This window comes from Mytilus californianus, unplaced genomic scaffold, assembly GCF_021869535.1.
Source record: "Mytilus californianus isolate M0D057914Y unplaced genomic scaffold, xbMytCali1.0.p SCAF_3, whole genome shotgun sequence".
NCBI classification, from domain to species: domain Eukaryota; kingdom Metazoa; phylum Mollusca; class Bivalvia; order Mytilida; family Mytilidae; genus Mytilus; species Mytilus californianus.
The window spans coordinates 81,589,041-81,612,298 of NW_026262679.1; the positions used below are offsets into that span (position 1 = coordinate 81,589,041).

The following is a 23,258-nucleotide window of genomic DNA, read 5'->3' on the forward strand; positions in this document are numbered from 1 at the left end:
GTTTTGTGTTCAGATTGAAAGAAACAATAGAAATTACCCCTTAGAGTTATAAGACATAGATATTCTCTTCATTTTACATCAAATGCTGAACATATTTATTCTAATAATGTGTAAAATCATATGCAAAATCAGAATTACCTCCCTTCGACATAGTGTATTTGTTTAGCAGTGTTCCCCGCGTTAAGTTGCAGATCAAGGTGTAGATTTTTAAAGTCAATGGGTGGATTTCTACTGAATTTACCTCTATAGTTTGAAAGTCTTCTATTGAATTTGTTCTTCTTTAAATATTGTATTATAAAAATAAGGAGATTTGGTATGATTGCAAAATGAGACAAGTATCCACCAAAGTTCAAATAAAGTGGATGTAAGCAATTAAAGGCAACCATACGGCCTTCAACAATGAGAAAAACCCATACAATATAGTTGGCTATAACAGGCCCCGATTTGAAAAAATATAACACAATTTAATTGAGAAAATTAACGGCCTAATTTATAACAGAACAATTCACGAAAAAAAAATATATCAGACATGAACCAACGACCACCACTGAACTACATGCTCCTGACTTGGGACCAGCATATTAAGAATGTGGCGGGGTTAAACGTTTTGTTAGCGCTCAACCCTCTCCTAATCTGGGACAGTGGTGTATTAGCAAAACCTAAGAACAAACTATAAAAATCCGTTGAAAAAGGCTAAGCTCATCAGATCGATACAAAGCAGAAAAAAACATCAAACAAAAACACAGACCAGACTTGGCAGGGTATTTGCCCATCCCTCATCCCTTACAACAAAAAAGGACACTAAGTACAGATCTGAGAGTACTCGCAGTTACTGACAGCTAGTTCAAAGCCGTCAATATAATGGATTTTTATGCGACTGTCATACAAGTAAGATGTTTAGCTAGCTTTTAAACCAGGTTTAATCCATCATTTTTAACATAAGGAAATGCCTGTACCAAGTCAGGAATATGGCAGATGTTTTCCAATCGTTTGATTTGTTTGAACTTTTGATTTTGCCGTTTTGAATTTTCCTTGGAGTTCGGTATTTTTGTTAAATTTTTTTTAAACCAATAACAACTAATAAAAAAAATCATGTATCTAAGACTAAAATATCAATCAGAACACATCCAACATCATATTTCATTAAATCAATAATTTGTTTACCTTTTCTTTTTAATTCTGAATTAATTGATATTCAATATCAAATATAATCAAAATTACGTTTAAGTTTTTTTTTTAATATACAAGACGACAATATTTCTTTAAGGGAAATTGTTTGTCAAACTTTGATGAGACATTATTCTAAAATTTATCTTGAAGTGGAATTACAACAATTAAATATGTAAATTAGTGCTTAATGTATATCTTATGATATGCGTCTTATTTTTGGTTTTTTATATCCTGTTTGAAACTGTTTATCAGTTTTTTGTCCCCCGCGCACCGCGTTGTGGGGGACATAGAAATACCGGGCGTCCGTCTGGTCTTGTTAGCGCTCTCACACGTACAATTCTTGCGAGATTTTTATAAAACTTATATCATAGGTTTATATCAGCAATATCTCGGACGAATTCGAAAATTAGTGTTTTTAATGAACATCAATTGTAAATATTTACATTGAAAAAAGACTGTACTGACTTACACACTTATAAGCCTGGTATCTTCGATGAGTTTTTACACAGAATAGCTAGTATCAAAGTGACTTGTGTCTTTTAGACTTTTTCATTGATGAAATGAAACTTAATTCATTATTCAACTGTGGAATTGCCGTTTGTATGAGAAATGTATCTCTGGTATTTCAAAGATTAGAAACTGACCTGTTTGACAATTGACTCCATCATAACCTGGGATGAAAGAACAACTGTATCTATTGAAGTGGTCAACACACGATCCACCATTTTGACATGGGTTTGAACTACATTCGTTATAGTCTGAGAAAGTTATTTTAAAAAAGATACTTATGTACAACTGGTTAAGTAGTTGGAGGTTGGTTGCGACCAAAAAAAATAAATTTTAAACTTCTGCTTCTGCCGTACGGAGAATAAGTTGCACGAGTAAAGACTGTCCGGGTTGCAGTAGGAATAATGTTTGACATAGCGAAGGACTTTCTATTTTTTTTGGACAATGTTAATTTGTTACTTAGTTAGCTAGCACGTTACAATCCGGTTTTTGTATTAAATACTTTAAAGACAGAATTGTTAATAAAACAAGAAATATGCGTCCAATTTCTGTAAACATTCCCCAACCTTCAGGACCCGCATCAACAATTAAGTCTTTTCCAAAAAATTTAAATTCCATAAAAATATTGTACAAAACACAACATTTAGCATAGTTAATAGTAATAGCAAGATAACAGACTAAAACACAACACGTACAGGTTAATCTATCCAGCTCCACAGATCCTTGCCTTGATCAAAACGCCTAATTAAATTATTTGTAGAGATAAAACAGCAATTAACTACATCCCCTCTTTGAATAGAACATTTCAGCGATTAATTGTTTAAAAAAAAAAGTATACTTACAGCACAGTCAGCAACTTTGAGCATAATTCCTCAGGTTAAACCAATCTGTTGTATAATTAGTCTCTGGATTCCCGCTTTAAGTACAAAAACTCAATGAATTATTTCTATACAGAAAAACCTACCTGTAGTACAATTAGTTGCTGGTTGAAAAGTTTTGTTTCAGTGAGTTATTTATTAGAAAAACCTTCGCTCATAGTCAGAATGTAAATATATATGATCTCCACGTTAATGTATATTTTCATAATTGATTACTTTATATTTCGTTTAACAGTTTATTATACATATATGTCATCATAATTTTAGACTTCATTTTACATAATCGTACTGCATTTGTTTGCCTTAAACGTTATTGTTTTTCATTGATATTGTATGTTTCTCTGTAAATTTGTACTTCGTTTTTCAAGAATGAAGTATCTATCTAGTAAAAGACTCCGATCCTGGAACACATCAACTTAGTTAGTTATTTGTACCTACCCGTAGCGCAGTAAGTAGTCAAAGAATACCGGATCAGAACAAAATTTCTCGACGAAATGATTGTTTAAGAAACAAGTTCACTTCAATCACATTCGGAACTAGGAGTTTACAAACTAAGTGAGTTACTTCTTATAAAGAGAAACCTACCTGTAGCGCAATTAGTTGCTGGATCCCAGCCTGAAACGCATTGACAGTTATAGCTAGTACTTGTGTCCTGACACGTAGCTCCGTTATGGCATGGAAAAGATAGGCACTGGTCATCTAATGACGATATAAAATACCTATTTAATTCATCATTTAAGTTATCACCACACTAAAAGAAACATTAGTTAAAAATATATTGTTTGTACTCTGAGTTATATTCTTTTGTATGGAATATAGGTAAATAATGCTTATTATTTGCACTTTGTTTAAATTTGTTCTTAACTATGTATTTTATGAGAAAAAAAAATTAAATGAATTTTAATCCTTAATACTAAAAGTATGAATTTTAACATTACCTGTACAGCCATATTCATAATGAGCTGGACAGGGTGTAGATAAGTAACAGGCTTGTGTAGAAGTACAGGTATGACCCTGGCCGCAATAATGCTCCCGAGATTGTTCATTGTGCATCTGAAATTAATTGCTTTATTGGCATGTTTCTATTTGAAAACAACATATTTAGTAAAAAATTGGAAGTGTACCGAATTCCAACTAGAAAAGTGTTTTGATTTGTAAGACTAAAATGTTTCAATACCACAACAGCTACTCATTCTCTCATTGATAAGTAAGACAGTTTTGAACGAAATTTGAGAATTTTACATGTTTTTGTAAATTTTTGCATCAACGGACATTGTAACCCAAGATTAATTTATTTGTATTTCAAACAAAATACAAAGTTTTACTTTCGTTAGAATTTTTGTTTTGATTAAGAACGGATTTTTGTAACCGAAATCGATCAAATGCAACCATATTTGCAATTTTGAACCATCTTCCGACTTTTATTATTCGGTTTATATATAATTAGAAATATGTCAATCAGTGGTTTGTCATTTGTTGCTGTCTGTCATACTTGTTTTCGTTTATTGGTTTATCATATGCTGGGTCCTTTTGTATCTTACTATACGGTGTGGCTGTTACTCATTATTGAAGGTTGTACGGTGATCTATATACAGTATGGATCAGTTCTAACCTTTCTTAAAATTTCAGGAGAAGTGTTCTCCTGACACCTTGAGAACAGTTTCTGACAGAAGCGACTATAGACACTTCTAACCTCAAACAGATTCTGACGGCTCTACTCTAGAAGTACTCATCGACAATGTTTTGGATAGTTCTAACATAGAACAGATTTGGACAGTTCTGCCCTAGAACAATTCTAGACAGTAGGTACAACAGTTCAAGGATTGCATACAGTTCTTAAAAGAAGTAAGACGTTAGGACTGATCCAAACTGTATGATTAAATTCAGGTCCCTTGGTCACTTGTGGATAGTTTTCTCATTTGCAATCATACCATTAACCCTTTATTATTTGTTTCATATTTCTAAACAAAATATAGCCTTTGAGTAAAATAAATACAGGGGAAATTAGCACTATGACCGTTAGATTGCTGTCTCATCATCATGTTACCATTTTTACTTCTTCTACAGCCCTTTTTAGACGTCGTCGATGAATTATTTCTGTTTGATATTACTAAATTTTGTATCATTATTTCGAATATTTATTCAAAACAATGACTTAATTAAGTCTGTACCATACAACTTCCTTTGTTTGCTTCACAATAATACTCGTTTGTATTGCAAGCGGGATCGCTTCTTTTGTTTCTAGTTTGAGCTGTGAGGAACGAGTGCGCTTCACGTCGTGGTATTTTCCATGGAGCTTCCACTTTTGCATGTAGCACTTTAGATAATTCTACAAGATAAACATGTGTTGTTGTTCAATATCAACTTTGAATAAATGATTAGCATTTGGAATGATTTATTCGCTAATTTATAGCAAAAAAAAGCACTATATATATATAATATAGTATTATACAATAATTTTAAAAAGAGTCGAAAGATACCAAATGGACATTCAAACTCATTTGTCGAAAATAAACTGACAACGGTCTGGCAATAAAAAAACCAAAAGACAAACAACAGTATATACAAAACACAACATAGAAAACTAAAGACTGAGCAACACGAACCCCACCAAAAACCGGGGGTGATCTCATGTTCTCCGGAAGGGTAAGCAGATACTGCTCCACATGTGGCATCCGTCGTGTTGGTCATGTAAATACAAACCCGTAGATAAGTCTAATTCGGTCACATTTGGGGGAAAGAGAATTAGAAATTAGTATAATTTTTAACTATCTCTTTTGTGTTCTGGAAGTATTTATCCCTTCAAACATGTTATTGAAAATTGAGAAAATAAAATATTCATTTAAAATCTGTTTTTATTCATAGCAACTGAATATTGAATTAAAAAAAAGCTCATTAAAGATATCATAGAATAAATTATATTATCGTTATTATGTGTGATAGCTAACTTACCTATCAAAGTAAAGACTAAGGGTATGTGAAATGAACATGTTGGTACTGCTGAAAAGAAGGAAATATTCTTCCTCACATCAATATGTCTGGAGAGGTTGTAATAATTTTATATTTCATCTTGGATAAGCATTAAAAAAAGTAGAAGATTGAATAGTCTTTCTTATCGACTCTCGCAGCAGAAAAAATAGTTCTGTAACAAAAAATACATACCAAATATAAAATCAAGATGAACTTAATTTAGTTTCCTTTTTTTAGTAACAATTTCACAATTTTCACTAATCAACTAAGAATTCCTGGTAGACAAGTTTATATACAATATTTTATAATTAATATAAGTTGACTACAGTCGCAATAATTTAGCCGTACCAATTGATATTATACTGGTAAATCTGGTTTTCCGAATAATCCTTGCAACAACTGTAAGAATTGTCCATGTGTGACTCGTTACAAGGCCAATTTCTGTCAATATCGAACTAAGTAAGCCCTCTTTTAGTCTACAACTTTTATATTTATATTTACATTACAGAGTAGTAACATCTTGAACGCAAATATGTTGTAAGGTTTCATAACGAGTGAGAATCGGATATCGCTTGATATCGGCTCGAGTTATTTAATTTTAATATAATATAAACGAGCATTGGGCGAGTTTATTATTACTATTTAAATTAAATAACGAGAGGTGACATCAAGCGATATCCAATTTTCACGAGTTGTTAAACGTATTTCTCTTATGGGCAACACCCTCATTTTGTTAAATTCCGCGAATCGTTGATCTAGTCTTTTGCATATACCTGTATGACGTCATATGTCATATTCCGGCGATAAACTATGACATCAGACATTTTTAAAAATAGTGTACGCTTCAGAATGTAATAACTTTTGATAAAAAAAAATGTTCAGGTGAAAAGTGTGGGTGTTTTGTATTTTTTGTATTTCGAGGAAATCATATATGTCTATTGCATTAGACGAAATCTATATCGTCTTAACCTTTGAAAGTCATCAATGACCTAACGAATAGCAAATTGAAATGTCGTAATATATATCGTTAACAAATTAAATCAGTTTTCTTTACATTTTTCGTATCACACTCCCTGCAGTGTCGTGAAGTGTGATATGAGACATATGTCTTCATGCAAGAAACAGATAAAAGACCACAGCCATAAGAGAATCTTTTTTTAATTCATAAAAAGCTTCTTTTTTTTAAACTCGATCAGATTTGTTCAAGCTAAACACTGGAAAGTTAGAAAAACAAACTAAATAATTGAGGGGAAAATATCAAAACCGAGATTAAAATGAGAAGGATGGAGATATCTATCCCCGAACAAACTATTTTAACCCTTTAACCCCAGTACATGTTTTATGTCTTTCAAAAGCCAAGAACATCGTACGTGGTTGTATCATTTATTTTAAGGTGAGAGGTACGTAAATCAGCGCCTCTAACGGAAAACGGCAAAAATTACGTTCGTTGTTATGAGCATTAAATTCATAACGTGTTGTTTTCATTTTTAACAGCACTGGGTCGATACCTCTGCTGGTGGACTATCAGTCCCCGAGGGTATCATCAGCTCAGTAGTCAGTACTTTGGTATTGACATGAATAATAACAACCCTTTCTAAATTTGCCCGTTCATAAATTTTGAAATTATAAGGAAACTAAAGTTTCAACTCCCTCAGACAAAGTTGGCCTTAGACGGATTTGGCTATCATTTTAGGTCATTTTTGATTATATAGCTCTTCAACTGTTTCGGTTTTATGCATCCTTGGCTTTCAAATGTTCGGCTTTGAGCGTTCCTGATTACGGTAAATCCAGAAAAGCGCTTCGGACGCACTTAATTTATAACGTGTTGTTTTCATTTTTTATCTCCCTTACACCAGAAAAAAATATTTTCAATATGTCGGGAGATTCTGCCTCGTCGGAAAAATAGACAATAACGGTGAAACTGAACTCAATGCACTTCATCAACATTTATCAAAAAGTGTAGTCATTGTACATGAAATTTCTTGCCCGAGTGAAACAGATCTTCCTTCCAAAATAATTTACCATGGCGTGATAGTCGGAGAGTTGTTGAGTAGGGTTAACTGGTAGTCCAAATAATTATAATGATCTATAATGTCTTGCAAAAAAAATGAAATAGCCTTTCAAGACGTCATAATTATTTGGACTAGGTTTACTGGCTGACCAACTAAAAGCTTCAACCTTGTAAGAAGAGCTATGCACCATTATTTTTCCACAACTCTTTTATAGAAAACAGACACGGACTTGGAAGTATCTTGTATATAATACCGTGTTGCAACTGTCCCTACACTAACTTATAAACACTGGAAAACGGCACAGATCAGAGACTTAAAAAAGGAGTGTTGATATATGGGCCGTGAACACAAAATGAAGTAAAATTAAAAACGCATGCATATACACTCATGCACACGCAATATAATAAATTAAAGCTTATACTATAACGTTGCTTTGTTTCATTTCATAAATTGACAGGATACAGTTGCATAAAGACTGAAATAAATTCGTCTGGCAAAACAACTGACACACTATTACATTTTTGACATTAAAGAGAGAAACACTTTTTTGTTATGCCCAATGCCTTATTACTGATATTCTTAATTTGATATTCATGATAGATAATCACTTTCCAACTTAAAAATAAAAACATTTGGAAGTTAATAATTATCACAACCGTTGTTTACAGTGTTTTCTTTCACGTCCGCAATGCGGTCTATAAATAGAAGTACAAAGTTTTCAGCGTAAAATTTAATTTAATTTGTAAATATTGAAACAAAAGTATAAAAAACAATTTGCTTGTGTGGCATGAATTTATATATATGTCGGAAGTATAAGAGAGGGAAGAGGGACATAAACTTGAATGCAAATAGTAAAAGGGGAGAGGGGGCCTTGTACACGGACGAACGGGAAGTAAAATGGCAACTTCAAAATGAACGAAACAAACAAAAAATACCCTACATGTTGCTTTTGACCACTTTATACGAAACATGGTGAATAATAAGCTTCAAGCACGAAAATATGTGAAGTAAAATTGAAAACCGTTGCACGAAAGTTACCATTTACCATCGCTTTGAAAAATAAAAAATGGCGCGCAGAAGTAGTCAAGATGACTGTATTACTTTTTTCAGGGCTTGACAGGATACACGTTATCGTTCGTAGTTTCAAAACATACTCTATAACAAAATATTAAAAAATCAGTCAGTGGCGCGCGGAAGTAGTCAAGATGACAGTATTATTTTTTTCAGGGGTTGACAGGATACACGTAATCGTTCGTAGATTCAATTTCAAGGTTCTTATGGAAGCAAATTTAATGAACAATGATTTTAAACAGGTTTGTTTTTTGATTTTCACTTTACATAGGGCTTTATCTTTAATCATATTTCTGTGTGCACAGTTTCGATTCTACGTATTTCACCTTTATCAATATTAGGAAATCTGTTCTGACGATTCCATATATCATTATGTTTTAGGGGTTTTTAGATTGAGTGTCGAGTTAATGTATATTATTTAGCATTGTCTGCGAGGAATAAATCATTTTTCTGATAAAGTAACTAAACTCACAACCAATATAGAAATAGTTAACATATATATGTTATTTAACTGTGTAAATTGATCGAAGGGTGAGTGACAACATCGACCTAAAACTCTTTTTGGTCTCTCCCTTTTAACACATGACATTTGCGCGGGAATTTCTTCAGGGACATCGTAATACTGAATTTGGATTATTGTAATGTGATATAAATTGTTTTTGGATGTAATGTGATATTATTTGTGCCTTCTTCTACAGTACATAATTTGACGTCAGGTTTGTTCACATTAAGTCTCTATAGTCTAGTCGGAACAGAAGTAGATGGTACAGCATATCGCATCATATTTCAACTGATTATTTCATCCATGATGATCCACAAATACAACTGATTTACACTACAATTGTTGAATAGACCTTTATGTTTAGATATTTAATCTCATTCCAGTACATTCAACTGGCAAAATCAACGGAATAAGTGTAAAATACGCGAATTCTTATAAAAATCGTTACGGACGATTCCACATACATGTGACGGGATTGCTTCCCTAAGAAAATGAAGTACTTCTTTAGCTCAGTCGATATACGCGCTGCTTTGTAACACAGAGGTCCCAGTTTCATGTCCCGGTGGAGACAAGCAATTTTGTAATGAAATTCATGGTCGCCGGTTACATTGGCGCCCAACAATAAAAAACCCACGGTTAGAAGCATTACCTAGCCAGGGAAGTATATACATATAAAACTGAAGATATCAACATTATAGAGTATAATGACTCTTGAGGTGGGGAAGTGTGACGGGATTGCTTCCCTTAGAAAATGAAGTACTTCTTTAGCTCAGTCGGTATACGCTCTGCTTCGTGACACAGAAGTCTCGGTGGAGACGAGCAATGTTGTAATGAAATTTATGCTCTCATGTTACATACCATTATATTTTAGGGTTGTTTGCATTCCGAGTCGAGTTATTAATGTATCGTATCACCATTCAGGGGCGTAGCTAGGCCAATATGATGTGTACTCAATGCGGCGCTGGGGGAGGAAGTAATACGGAGGGGGAGGGGGGGGGGGGTGGGTCTGGTCCACTTCAGGCCACCAGAAGCTATGGGGTAAACGGTGCAATATCCTACATTTTCGCGATTTCCTGGGACTTAAAATTACCACACAGAAATCTTATTTTCATGAGTTACATGTCAACTTTTGAAAATAATTAAATTTGAAAAAAAATAATAATTAGGGAAAAACAAACAAGTACTGTTGGCTTAGAAATTAGGTTTTCTAATGTGTAGTGGGTTGAGCTTCATTAGGTATTAAGTACAACAAAAATATATAGTGGCACCACCATATATTTTAATTGTTACCTAATCAGAAACCTTTAACCTGGAAACAGTATATCTATATCAATATATATGTTCCTGCTTTAACTGGTCAGTAATTTACGTTTGAAGTCCCGAAATCTACAAAGAAAAGCATCAAATCATTTCTGATTTCTTTTTATTAACTTCCAAAACGAGTCTTTTAATTTTACCAAGCAAGTAAAACAAGCACTTTAAATCTTGAAGCATGGAAAATAAGCACTTTTAATCTCAAAGCATGTTTAATTAAATTGGTGAAACATGTTGAACGAAGCACCCGTCTTGCACGGCCGAACGTAAAATAAAAAAGTAAAAACATGTTGATCGTCAAATAATTTCCGACTTCAATCTTTATTATTTATTAGAAATAAGTGGATCCATCCTTTCAAAAAGTTGTTCTGAATATAATGAATTCCCCTCCCCTTTATAAGTAAAAAAAAGGCTACATTTTCTTTTTTCCTTTTCTACCACAGCAAAATAATGGATATCCTTCATTTGAGTGGGGTAAGGGGGGGGGGGTGGGGGCGGGGGGGGGGGGGGGGGGGTCCCAACATGTTATTTGTATATGATTATCCGAACATGTTATATTTATATATAATTAGTTGTAATTCAAGCCATTACTTTAATCAATTGAATTGTTAAATACTGTTCATGTAGGGAACGACAAGGGTTTTCCTCATTTTTGAAGGCTGTATGGTTGCCTATACATTTTTTTGTAGTTGCTTTGTCATTTGAACTTCTGAGGATAGTTGTCTCATTGGCAATCATACCACATATTCTGTATATTGATTGCAGACCTAAAAAAAAAAGATGCACAAAGTTAAATATGTTGCATGCTTCAAACAACCTACTACAACTGATTTACAATAAAACTGTTGAGCATAACTATATGTATTAGATCTCATTCCAGTCCTTATATTACTATCAATCAACAAAACAAATGAAAATAATTATGATGTCTTGAAAGGTTTTTGAAAAAGTCGTGTAAGTCTTGTCAATATAAACTGTATCGCTATATAAACATGTTGGGCTCTTTTACAGCCGACTATACAATATGAGGGTTTCTCATTTTTGAAGGCCGTATGGTTGCCTATAATTGCTTACATCCACTTTATTTTAACTTAAGTGAATAGTTGTTATTTATATAAATGAATCTCCACATCGATATTACAACAATCAAACATCAACCCAAAGCCAATCTGAATGTAATTGAAAGACATCTAGAGGTCAATATACAGTCTCAAACAATCATGACAGTAGACAAAATTAAAAAAATACAGCCAATTATTGAAATGAAATATTATTACATGTATTTGCAAGATTTAAAATATTTCTTTCACAATTTTTTTAGCTTTTGGTTCCACCTACCCTTTTAGAAAACTGATTTCATTGCGGCTAGTCTGTAAAAATGATGTCAATTAGAGAAGCCAATACTTTTGAGACATTGTTTTGAAACAACAAATAGCCGTCTATTAGAGGGGAATTTAATTGGTTGTAGATTTTGGAATTTTATTTTATTATGAAGTCAGATTTGGATATTGACTTGAGGAATGGAGGTCCATTAGATGATTAGAGACAGGATGTCAATCTGAGTCCTATATATATACATATATTATTAATTCAATTGTGGTGGTAAATAGTCACTGATAATTCTAATAACATTTTATAGTTTGGAATGTTTGTTCACCAGTTTACTATGATTAGGTGGAGGTATGTTCTTATTTCAAACAGAGGGGCACTCAGCCTGTATCAATTTGTGCATAAAGCGATTATTATTTGTTAGGTACCGAATGATTATACCACAACTTTGTAGAAGTTTTAAACGGTGTATATACTGAAAATATGAAAAAAATGCATGTCTTTTTCAGGACTTCTGATCCATCTATGTAGTATGGCCTGTTTGTGAGATGTACATGTGGTTATGGAGGATGGATGTTCATGAAGGGACATAGTACAAAGTATATCACTGGATTGAGCTCTTTGTCTCAGTGTATTATGAAAGTAGTGCTTTGCTTTGAGCTCAGTTCATTGTTATGCAATTGTTATCCTTCTATGTAAGTAGTAATGGGGAGATAAAAGCATTTTATTTACATTTGAAACAAACATTTTTTGTCCAGAGGCCAATTTTAAAAAAAAGCACAAATTTACCAAACAATGCTACTGTGCTACTAGCAATATGATGCTAGATGGTTTTGTTGCACGTTTTTAAAACATCTGCACGGCCTACTGACGACTCAGTCCAGAGTGTAAATGGTCATTCAGTATGTAAAAAAGGACAAAATTCAGAAGGCCTGTCTGGCCTATTTGATTTCTTAAATTATATTTGATTGTTCAGCATTTATCATTCATTCTTCAATTTCTTAATTTGTGTGAATTAACAGCACTTTCATACCACAACAAAATTAGCTTGCTATACTGGTACCACCAATAAAAATTCCACCAATTGCAGTAAAGAATCTCTATGAAAGAAAAAGAGAAATCGGCAAAACAATAGAAATTTATTCATAACTTTTATAAACTCGATTTAGATCTTTGCATATTGTATAAACACCCTTCCATTTTTAAACGGCTGTCCTTTAATCTTTTAGTCCCTGAATTGATGTTCATTGACGTACATTTCACACAGATTGAAAAAAAGCTCTAAATGCAATGGATTTCATATAATCCTTTGAAAGTAATAATCGGTAAGAACATGTAATACTTTTTCATAGACGGGATAATGATTTCATATTGCTCTTTAGCACATTAATTTAGAAGATTAAATCATAATTAATGAGACACCTTTATGAAGCGGTTGTTGATTCGTACTGATTGTTCTTAAGTGACATTATTTTAAGTTGGTAGACAAATTGAATGATTCTGCAAATGGAGACTTGACGTCGCGAGGTCAATGTGACGACGTCATGCTTTTTTTACGTCAGAAACACTTTTTCGACGGCTGATATACATAAAAAAGGAGTTCGGTAACCCTATGAAAAGTATACACCAATAGAAAGGAAAATCGTAGGATTGGTATTCACGGAAGAATGAATTAATCATTAAATTTCAAGTTTTTAAGGTACAATGGACGTTATGTCTATGTACTTGATAGTGGTTTCCTCATATTTTCAAATGGCTATAACTCCGAAATTATATCGGTTACCCCCTTACATTTTTCGGTTTTTCATTTTATTTTTTAAACTTCTAAGTGCATATAATTTCTTTTAAAAATCGCTGCACAAGTCATTTACGTACCTGTTACCTTAATGTTTTGTCATTGGGGACATTTAGTGTTGACGATAGATCTATGGTCGTCCCTAAGTAATTTACCAATCGGGTCGATTTAGAGCTTGTTAGAGAGATGCCCAAATCTTTTATCTGCAAATTTCTTACTAACACATATGCAACAAATCTAATTCTTTTGAACAAAACCTTTTTAGCGGTGCTACTAAATTTGTCAAGTTAACAAGCAGTATAGTGTATATTTCTTTATCCAATTAAACACCTACCTTGCCTTTGCTTTGATGAATACTCTTCTGACTATAATTTTACAATCCAATAATCTTTTATAAATGCTTATGTAATTTTGATTGGATGACATAATTCGACTTCCTCGTAAAAAGATATTACATATACACATGTATACAAATGATAAGCCCTTTCATTGAAAACAAATACCTTTTTAATTTCTTTTAAGATAGGAAACCTTGAAAAATATTGGAAATTCCTAACAGTAAATTATAATTTAAAAAGAAAAGTATTAAATACGTTTAAAAAATTATGTATTGGTTTCCGAAGCTACACAAAACACCTTACAAATATAGATTCATTTCGTCTTCTAGCCATTGTTCCACTACTAAATTGTCTATTCTTCTTACCAGTACACTTGGTACAATCAATAACCTGATAATAAATTGTTCAAATAAGGCCTTCAAAAATAGTGGAATTAATTACTTTTGGAGTGTCAAGAACTCGTTGGAAGTACTTGATAAATTACATGCATATATTGGTGATTTTGAATCTGTTCAAAGTTTTGATTTTTCTACCCTATATACCACATTGCCTCACATTCTCATTAAGAAAAAATTCACACACCTAATTAAATGGGCATTTAAAAAGTCAGAATGTGAATATATATATGTTCAAACTTTTTTAGGTCATTTTTTAGTAGCAATAAACAAAAAAACTATGTCAATTGGACATGCTTTGATACTATATATGCCCTTGAATTTTTACTTGATAACATTTTTGTTCGCTTTGGAGATTCCGTATATCGTCAAGTTATCGGAATTCCAATGGGGACTAACTGTGCACCACTTATTGCGGACTTTTTTTTTGTATTGCTATGAGTTACAATTTATGACAAAAATCAGCAAAGACCCATCGAAACAACATCTGATACACAAATTTAATAATACTTTTAGATATTTGGATGATATTTTGGCTCTCAATAATGACGACTTCAGTATGTATACTAAAGAAATTTATCCTGTTGAACTTACTTTAAATAAAGCTAATACTAACAATGACCACTGTCCTTTCCTCGATCTTGATATCTATATCATTAATGGAAAGCTTAACACTAAAATATATGATAAAAGAGATGATTTTTCATTTCCTATCGTTAATTATCCATTTTAAGATGGTGACGTTCCATTGTCACCATCTTACGGTGTTTATATATCTCAACTTGTACGATTCGCTCGTGTATGTAACAATGTTTTAGATTTTAACGAGAGAAATTTATGTATTACTGAAAAATTATTACACCATGGTTTTCGATATCACAAACTAGTCAAATCATTTACTAAATTTTATCATCGGTATAAGGACATCATTCGTAAATATAGCTCAACATGCAGACTTCTTATACGTTCAGGTATTTCACATCCAATTTTTTATGGAAATATTCTTTATAAAGCACAAAAATGTCAGTATTCACCTCTGAAGCTAACAAAACCTTTAAATAGACTTATTAAGAAGGGATATAGTTACGATACTGTTGTCAGGTCATTAAAGATTGCATATTTTGGCGTTAATATTGATACACTTATAGGGTCCTTGCATCGGCACTAAACACATTTATTTAAAAACCAGTTGTTGACATGACACGGGTTATGTTCTTCTCATATATGTTATGATGGTATGATACTAAACCCCTAACGGGAAGGATTGTGCCTGATTTTCATATGATGAAGACATAATCTTTCAATCAGTTTAATTGAAGTCTGGAGCTGGCATGTCAGTTAACTGCTAGTAGTCTGTTGTTATTTATGTATTATTGTCATTTTGTTTATTTTCTTTGGTTACATCTTCTGACATCAGACTCGGACTTCTCTTGAACTGAATTTTAATGTGCGTATTGTTATGCGTTTACTTTTCTACATTGGCTAGAGGTATAGGGGGAGGGTTGAGATCTCATAAACATGTTTAACCCCGCCGCATTTTTGCGCCTGTCCCAAGTCAGGAGCCTCTAGCCTTTGTTAGTCTTGTATTATTTTTAATTTTAGTTTCTTGTGTACAATTTGGAGTTTAGTATGGCGTTCATTATCACTGAACTAGTATATATATTTGTTTATGGGCCAGCTGAAGGACGCCTCCGGGTGCGGGAATTTCTCGCTGCATTGAAGACCTGTTGGTGACCTTCTGCTGTTGTCTGTTCTATGGTCGGGTTGTTGTCTCTTTGACACATTCCCCATTTCCATTCTCAATTTTATTATGTGTCATTAAGTATTACTTACAATTAACTCAATTTAAAAATTTAATTTTCCATTATTAAATATGTAAATATTTTGCTTGATGGTACAATACATCATTTTTAATGACGCCTCATATTGTAGGCTTCAGATACAACCAGTCATACTAGTTATATCTAATATCCGTCCCCATATATTAACACCGGATTTTTGGGACTGGCTTTAGTCAGACTGAAGTGCTAGGATACCAGTATTTCTAGAGTCGATTTTCTGTTACAGCAATACAGCAAATATTAACTTTTTGAAAAATTGTCTTTTTGTTTGTATAAGATGGTATTGACATGATATAAAGTGAAACTCTTCATGTTACTCCTCATGAATAACGTTGAAGAATCATATGCTGTGATAAGGCTTCACACAATAGCGGATAGTTAAAGGTCTTTTTTTAACCCTGAGAAATCACCAAATTCATGTGAATTCTCTTACCCTAAATTTGACCTTATATGACAGTTTGAAATGTGCACATCGTAAAAACAAACAGATATTACGTAGATAAGACTGTCACATGTAGAAACAACACAGATTATGAAAAATAAAATAGGAATACTACTGAATACAAAAGGAAAACAAACAAAATCAAATCAAAATTATAGGCCAATTCCAGTGCCTGGAAGGATAAGTAGTTCCTGATCCAATAGTGGCACCTCGTTGTTAGTTAAAGTAGAACTTAACATAAGGATGTAATTATGTCAGGTTTTGGAATTTTTGTCAGATGTTCGGACGCATTGGTTTTTTTCCTACAATACTAGGTAAAATATTTTGCCCAATAACACCCATTTTTCTTTTCATACAAGACTTCAATAGCTCATAAAATGTCATTTTCCAAAATTTAAGTAGATTCTATTTTTTTTTTTTTTTCGATTTGAGAACCAAATTATACCAATGCAAATATAAGGTAAAAGTCCGAGTCAGCCTATTCTAGCCATTTAAAAAAAATGAATATCTCGAAAAGGAGCTCCATTACCTATTAATATTTTTATCTTATTTTGTTCCTTAACTAATGCTCTTCTGACTTATAGTATCAATTTCAAATTCTAATTTTTTTTTTAATTTCACCCTAGTACATCCTTAAACATAATTGAGACAGAGGTTGTGGTTTTGACAATTGGTATATGTCAGTGATCCGTTCTAAGGTCATTTGTTACCGTATCATAACGACGCGTTTTCCAATGGCAGTCAACATCATTCCCTCAACAATATTTTCCGTTTCTTACCCTGAATTTGAGTGAAACATTGTCAGTAAAACATGTGAAATCTATTGTCAATCAATCTTCTGTTTCCGTGAATATAGTTTTGTAGAAACAAATTCACGGCTCATAATTCGAGATTGCTTTTTTTGTGTTTTTTTTTTTATTAACCAGAAGCACGGATTGCCTTCCAAACGCCACATTCCCTTTGACGGACTTGCTCAACTAATTATGTTTATGAAATGTCCCTCCCCTTTGCTATCTCTGAAATTTAATTACATATAAAAAGAAGGAGATGTGGTATGATTGGCAATAGGACAACTATCCACTAGAGTTCAAAGGACGTGGTTGTTAGCAAGTATAGATAATCGTACGGCCTTCAACAATGAGAAAAACCCAAACCGTATTGTCAGCTATAAAAGGCCTGACATCAAACATTCATGAATATCTTATTAACGTTTCTTCACATAAAATAGAAATCACAACTACAGATAGACATTTGGCTTCTAGCATTAACTTTGTCCTGCAAAAAAACATAATTTTAATGTGAAAATATCCCAACCGACATATTAAACCAAAAAGTATACCTGCATTGGGCTGACTGTCAGTTATATTTCTTAAATATTATAATGAAAAACTCGACTCGTACATTTTTTATTATATTTAACAATATTTTATTTGTCCATGTCTTCATCCAGATATTTGTTTTCTACAATGACCATTCTTGTTTAAATGAACTAAGTTGGATTTATTTGTCTTTTGGTTTGATATGAGGAGTAATTGTCACATGAATGGTTTATTGAACAGTTTGAAACCGTTGCACTAGGAGAAAAACTATGATTAACGGAGTTGCAATTTTTAATGCAAATGTCACAATTGGGTTCACGATTGAATGCATTATTAAACTGATGACAGATCCGAACAATTACTGATTGGCGGATGTTAACCTTTGGAGTTGTAGTATATAAACCTTCGGAGTTGTAGTATATAGAAGTTTACACCAAACTAGGTTGGTCTCCTCCGTATATATCCAGTATGCGTTCGGAATATACAAATATTGAGACCCGACTAACAACAAACGTACTTTTTTATTGACCAATGTTATGTTCCTAAATTGATGAACAGTTTTCAGGTTATTGAAAATTTGTATTGACTAGAAAAATAAAGTATTCTTTTACGACAGTGTGTCTGTATATTTAATGTTGCAGTACATTGTTTGTACATATTATCGTCAGCTATAATAAACGGTCGTTGAAATATTTGTAGACGCACACTTTAAAAAAACTCAACACGATATAGAGATTGACATATTGCATATAAAACTGTCTACTATTGAAGACAGTATGTAATACTATAGGTGTCTTTTAATTATTTTTGTCGTTAGATTGCTGTATCATTGGAAAAGGTGGAATTAAAGACAAAGCGTAAATTTTACCCCATAAACACTGACAATAAGGGCTTATTTAGGCCATGTTTTGAAATAAAACAAAATAAATATTAGAATAACAAGCCAAATATATTGAATATGTTCAGCAATAGTTTCTGAACAGTACCAATTGTTACAAAGGACAAGGTACAATAAGGGCCATTTTTGTCCCCCTCTTGAAATTAATTGAATTTTATTACTTCAATAGACTAGGCATAGAAGTTTTAAAAAATGACAATTTATTTTAGCTATTATCATTTTTAGTTGCCTAGCAGCAGATTTGAAACCTGCCTTAATATGCTATTGTAAACCTTATTTATCAAAAAATGCGTCTTTTCCGTATGAATGGATCATTGTATAATACATATATGGTAATCTCAAACAGTAACGTTTTATTTATTTATATTATTTAAACGAGTATATATCAACACCATTACCACCAGATGACCCTAGCAACAATACCTTATACAAAGCAACCACGACCTTTGGTATCAGACCAAGGTTAATGTAATCCAAAATGTGTTAACCAAAGTTATGTTTTATTGTTAGGTACTTAAACGGCAATTGTACAAATCTTACATTGTGTTAACTTGCTGTATGCGTAGAAACTACCTAGCAACCGTACACACTGCATAGCAACGACCGTTTTCATGTATGATTTAAGTTGATCATGTTGATATTGTATTTTTGATGGCCATGATTTTCTCATCTACGGTATTGATCTTTTGTAGATTTATCTCTATCCGATTATTGGTGGAAGCAACTGGGTGTTCATTTAACGGAAACAAGCCACAACATCTCCAAAAAAGATCGGACTGACGAAAAAGTCTCTAGTAAAACAACGAAATAATAGTGACCTTTATGCGGACCTACTGACCTCATAAGCAATATTTTCCCTCCTGATATCAAATATTATCGACCATATATTATCCAGCATTATGAGTGTTTGTTCTAGATTTAGACAATCGTAACCCTGTCCCATAGCAGTTGTGCTAAACACAGACTTCATAAACATATTGTTTTATTTTATTTGATCGATCTGAATCGACAAAACAAAATCCACCTTGATTAAAAGATAAAAAGTACAATTTGGAGAATGATTGCAAGATCTTAAAACTAAACACCTCAACTATGGAAGTATTCTTGCTTTAATTGAGGTTGTCTTGTAGTCACAGACGAATGCGGATATTTTCAGCCCTTTATCGATTTCGCTCCGATATTTAATTTTTCGAATCAAGTTGTTTTATTTAAAGATATTTTTTTTAATTTTTTAATGCCTCCGCTAACGTGATCAAATAATTTCTTTTCTTAGTCGGCAAACTCCGTTTGTATGCCATCTTTATCATTAATTTTTACTGTGGCCCACTTTGGCTGAGGACTTTTAAAACAAAGGATTTCAGTCCAAAGATCAACATTTTTCCATATTTTGACGTAATAAAAACACTTTACGCAACGAAAAAGCAGGTTTCTGCTTTACTAAAAGACAAAACACGCATGTACTACTGAAGAACAGATATATGCAAATCTTTTCCGATCCTAAGTTCATTTATTTCATATATATGATTTTGGACAAAATAGGGGGCCAAATACGGCCCTTAGTGTATCTGTGACATTTCACTGTCGCTTGATAAAAATGTTATCAGTACAATTATAATATATTGTTATTGCTGCAAGCGACTCCAAGGACGTGTAGCCGTCATCTTTTACATCAAATATATAACTAGGATCGTTTAAAACACTAGCAAAATTATCCACGTTACAATCCTCGCCTGATGCTACACCAAAAGTATGGATGTCTTGTTGTTTTAATAATTTAACTTCCATGTCTATTTCATCTAAATTATTCCACTTTGCATTAGAGAATAACACAATAAGTTTCCGTGATGATTTAAATAAGTTGCCTTCTCGTATATGATTTAAAGCATGGATTAGGTTTGAAGTCGTATTCAATTTATCAACCCTGACCTGCAATGCAGCGGCGATCAATTCATCGATATCAGATGACCACGATAAATTAAAAACTTGTTCTACCTCGTCCGAATATGAAAACATGCCGACATCTGCATTTGGATTGTAATGTAATACTTGTTCTATTGTTCGTCGAATCGCTGTTAGACGCTGGTTATAATCTTCTTTTGTTTGGTTCTTGTTTGTATCTAACAGGAGAATGACCTCTGATCTTGTTACCATAGAACAGTCTGTAAATATTAATGACGTTGTTCAAATGTTCAAGAAATAAAATTTGTTGTGTTTCAATATGCTCAGAAGAAAACATTAACAGGGTCAGTACATTTTTATAGAAATAAAACATTAACTATTTTAAGGGTTATTGACATTCTATTGATCGCCGTATTGATATTCATTCAACGCACAAAATATCCTGGTCATAGGTGACATAGATATTCCTTCACTTTCAAACGACTCATGATGGCGTCCGTAATACTTTTGAAAGGATGACTTCAACTTTAAGATTTGGATAGCTTCTCCGTAAGCAGCTACGTTCTATCAAGGAAACCATGATAAAACAATAAAGCCCTGGAATATCGTATCACCTGTGAGATATATGCTCAATATGCAGACTCTGTTGGAAAGTTCACAATTGGAAAATAATTATCATATCTTTTGTCGTAAATTTTAGTTTTCAACCGACCCTCTTGTCAATTTCTAGATGGCTAAATCAAGAAGCTAAGCAGCCTTAACTGTATGTGTGGTATTCTTTATTTCACGTTTGTTGCGATGGATGCAGTCAAATAAGTCACCAAAATTTCAATTATTTAGTGAAAGGACATCATCTTAATAGCGGATCTTGAGGTTAAACGTTAACGCAAGCTTCTTTTAATTTTTAAGACGCTCCTGTATGAATGCTGCATCATAAAAATAAAGGAACAAGTCGACATGCAAAGGGACACAGTTGGTTCCCGTAGGAAAGTCGATTGTGTATTAAAAAAAAGCCCTCTGATGGTAACTAATATATTGTAAGTAAAAACAAATCAGCATTTTCAGGATGTTCAGATTCAGTTAACGTTTTGCTTTAATCAGAGAGTTTTCACAGTAATATGTCCTTTACTAAAACATGATATTCGTATCTGTGTTGGCCATTCTATCTTATAAATTCTTTCATTTTGTCTAGAAGTTTTGAATGAGAAATATGTGTGTAAGGAAAAGATAAGTCAAATGTTTTATGCTTTTGAACTGAACGAAGAAGGAAAGCTAGAATGTAAAGTATACTACTGTTGCCTTTATCTAACAGATCTCTTAAACTTTTGGATTATCTTCTGATTCATACCATCCCTAAAGTAGATAGTTAAGCAGTAAATTTTAAATCCGATTTGGATTGCCAATAAATTAGATGTCAATGAAGGGGCTTCATGGAGCATTTGGCAGACCAGCAATATATCGTTGTTTGTGAGAACATCTTTTTTTATTTTGGTATCCAGGAAATGAATGAAATTCCAAAGAAACATGAAACTGACCAGTGATTGATTCGGATTTTCTCTTTAGTAACTTTAGAAGGATGTTTGGTTTTAAAGTAAATTGTCAACACATAGTTTCTATGTGACGCAGTTTTTATGGTATGATTTATAAACAAAATCGACAGTATAGAGCTTTGTGTTGTGGGCCAACAAAATATTTTACTTGGAGGTAGGACATATGTGTTACAGCATTTTGGGCTTTGAAGAAAGTTTTCTTGACCCATTGAGTTTTTCATCCTCATCTGTATAAACGAAACAACAGATTTAATCGATACGGAAAGAGTATTGAGTCTTCCTTTTTATATTTTGCTCATTGACTAGCATAGCCCTCGACTTAATAAATTACATGTATTATTATAGAATTTCATTTCTTCTTTTATGGATTTTTGCTTACGGTATTTCGGCCCCTTAATGTAACACATATAGTTGAAAAGGGATGTAGACGATGTTACGATCAACAGTTTACAATATTTCCCGTCGGAATATATATGTGTAGCTTTCATGGATGCAATCAGATGGGTTAGACTTGAATTCGTCAATATAGAGATAGCGCAACACATTTTTGAAGTATGAAATTTTGGGTGCAACAGGTATAATAGATGATAAGCACATATTTTCCTTTAAAGCAAGGAAGAATAAAATCATCAAATATAAATTTTAGATTTAAAAGATTTATGATGAAGATATTGCCTCACTTGATGGCATAAAATCTGTTTCCAAAAGATTGCGACAGCCATGCGTTTATGTTGGTTAGAATTGACATTTGTTACATGAGTTTCCAAACAATAAGTACATAGAATATTTTTTCGGAAATTGGTATTGAATGTAGTTTCATGAAGAAGTGATGCATACCCTATTCGCATTAAAGATGGAAGGTCATTAAGGGAGAAATAGTGAAAAGTGGGAATATAAAATGATAGCATTGATAGAATCAGAATATGTTAGTCAAAGGCCGACAGACAAGATAAGAGCTATGAACAAACAAATACGATAAAGGCCAAACAAGCTTCATGTACTTGTTAATGTATCCCACCATCTTGTAC

General features: G+C 32.8%; 1 protein-coding gene across 1 annotated transcript in view; it reads right to left on the reverse strand.

Annotated features, from left to right (window-relative positions):
* The window catches only part of LOC127733658 (uncharacterized), a 77,427-nt gene that overhangs the window by 25,775 nt on the left and 28,394 nt on the right, over nt 1-23,258 (reverse strand). The window contains exons 24-26 of the mRNA XM_052242974.1: nt 20,360-20,940; nt 3,141-3,306; nt 1,815-1,928 (exon numbers count right to left, since the gene is read on the reverse strand). Of these exons, the coding sequence (XP_052098934.1) occupies nt 1,815-1,928; nt 3,141-3,306; nt 20,360-20,940 (861 nt within the window). The remainder of the gene's footprint in view (nt 1-1,814; nt 1,929-3,140; nt 3,307-20,359; nt 20,941-23,258) is intronic.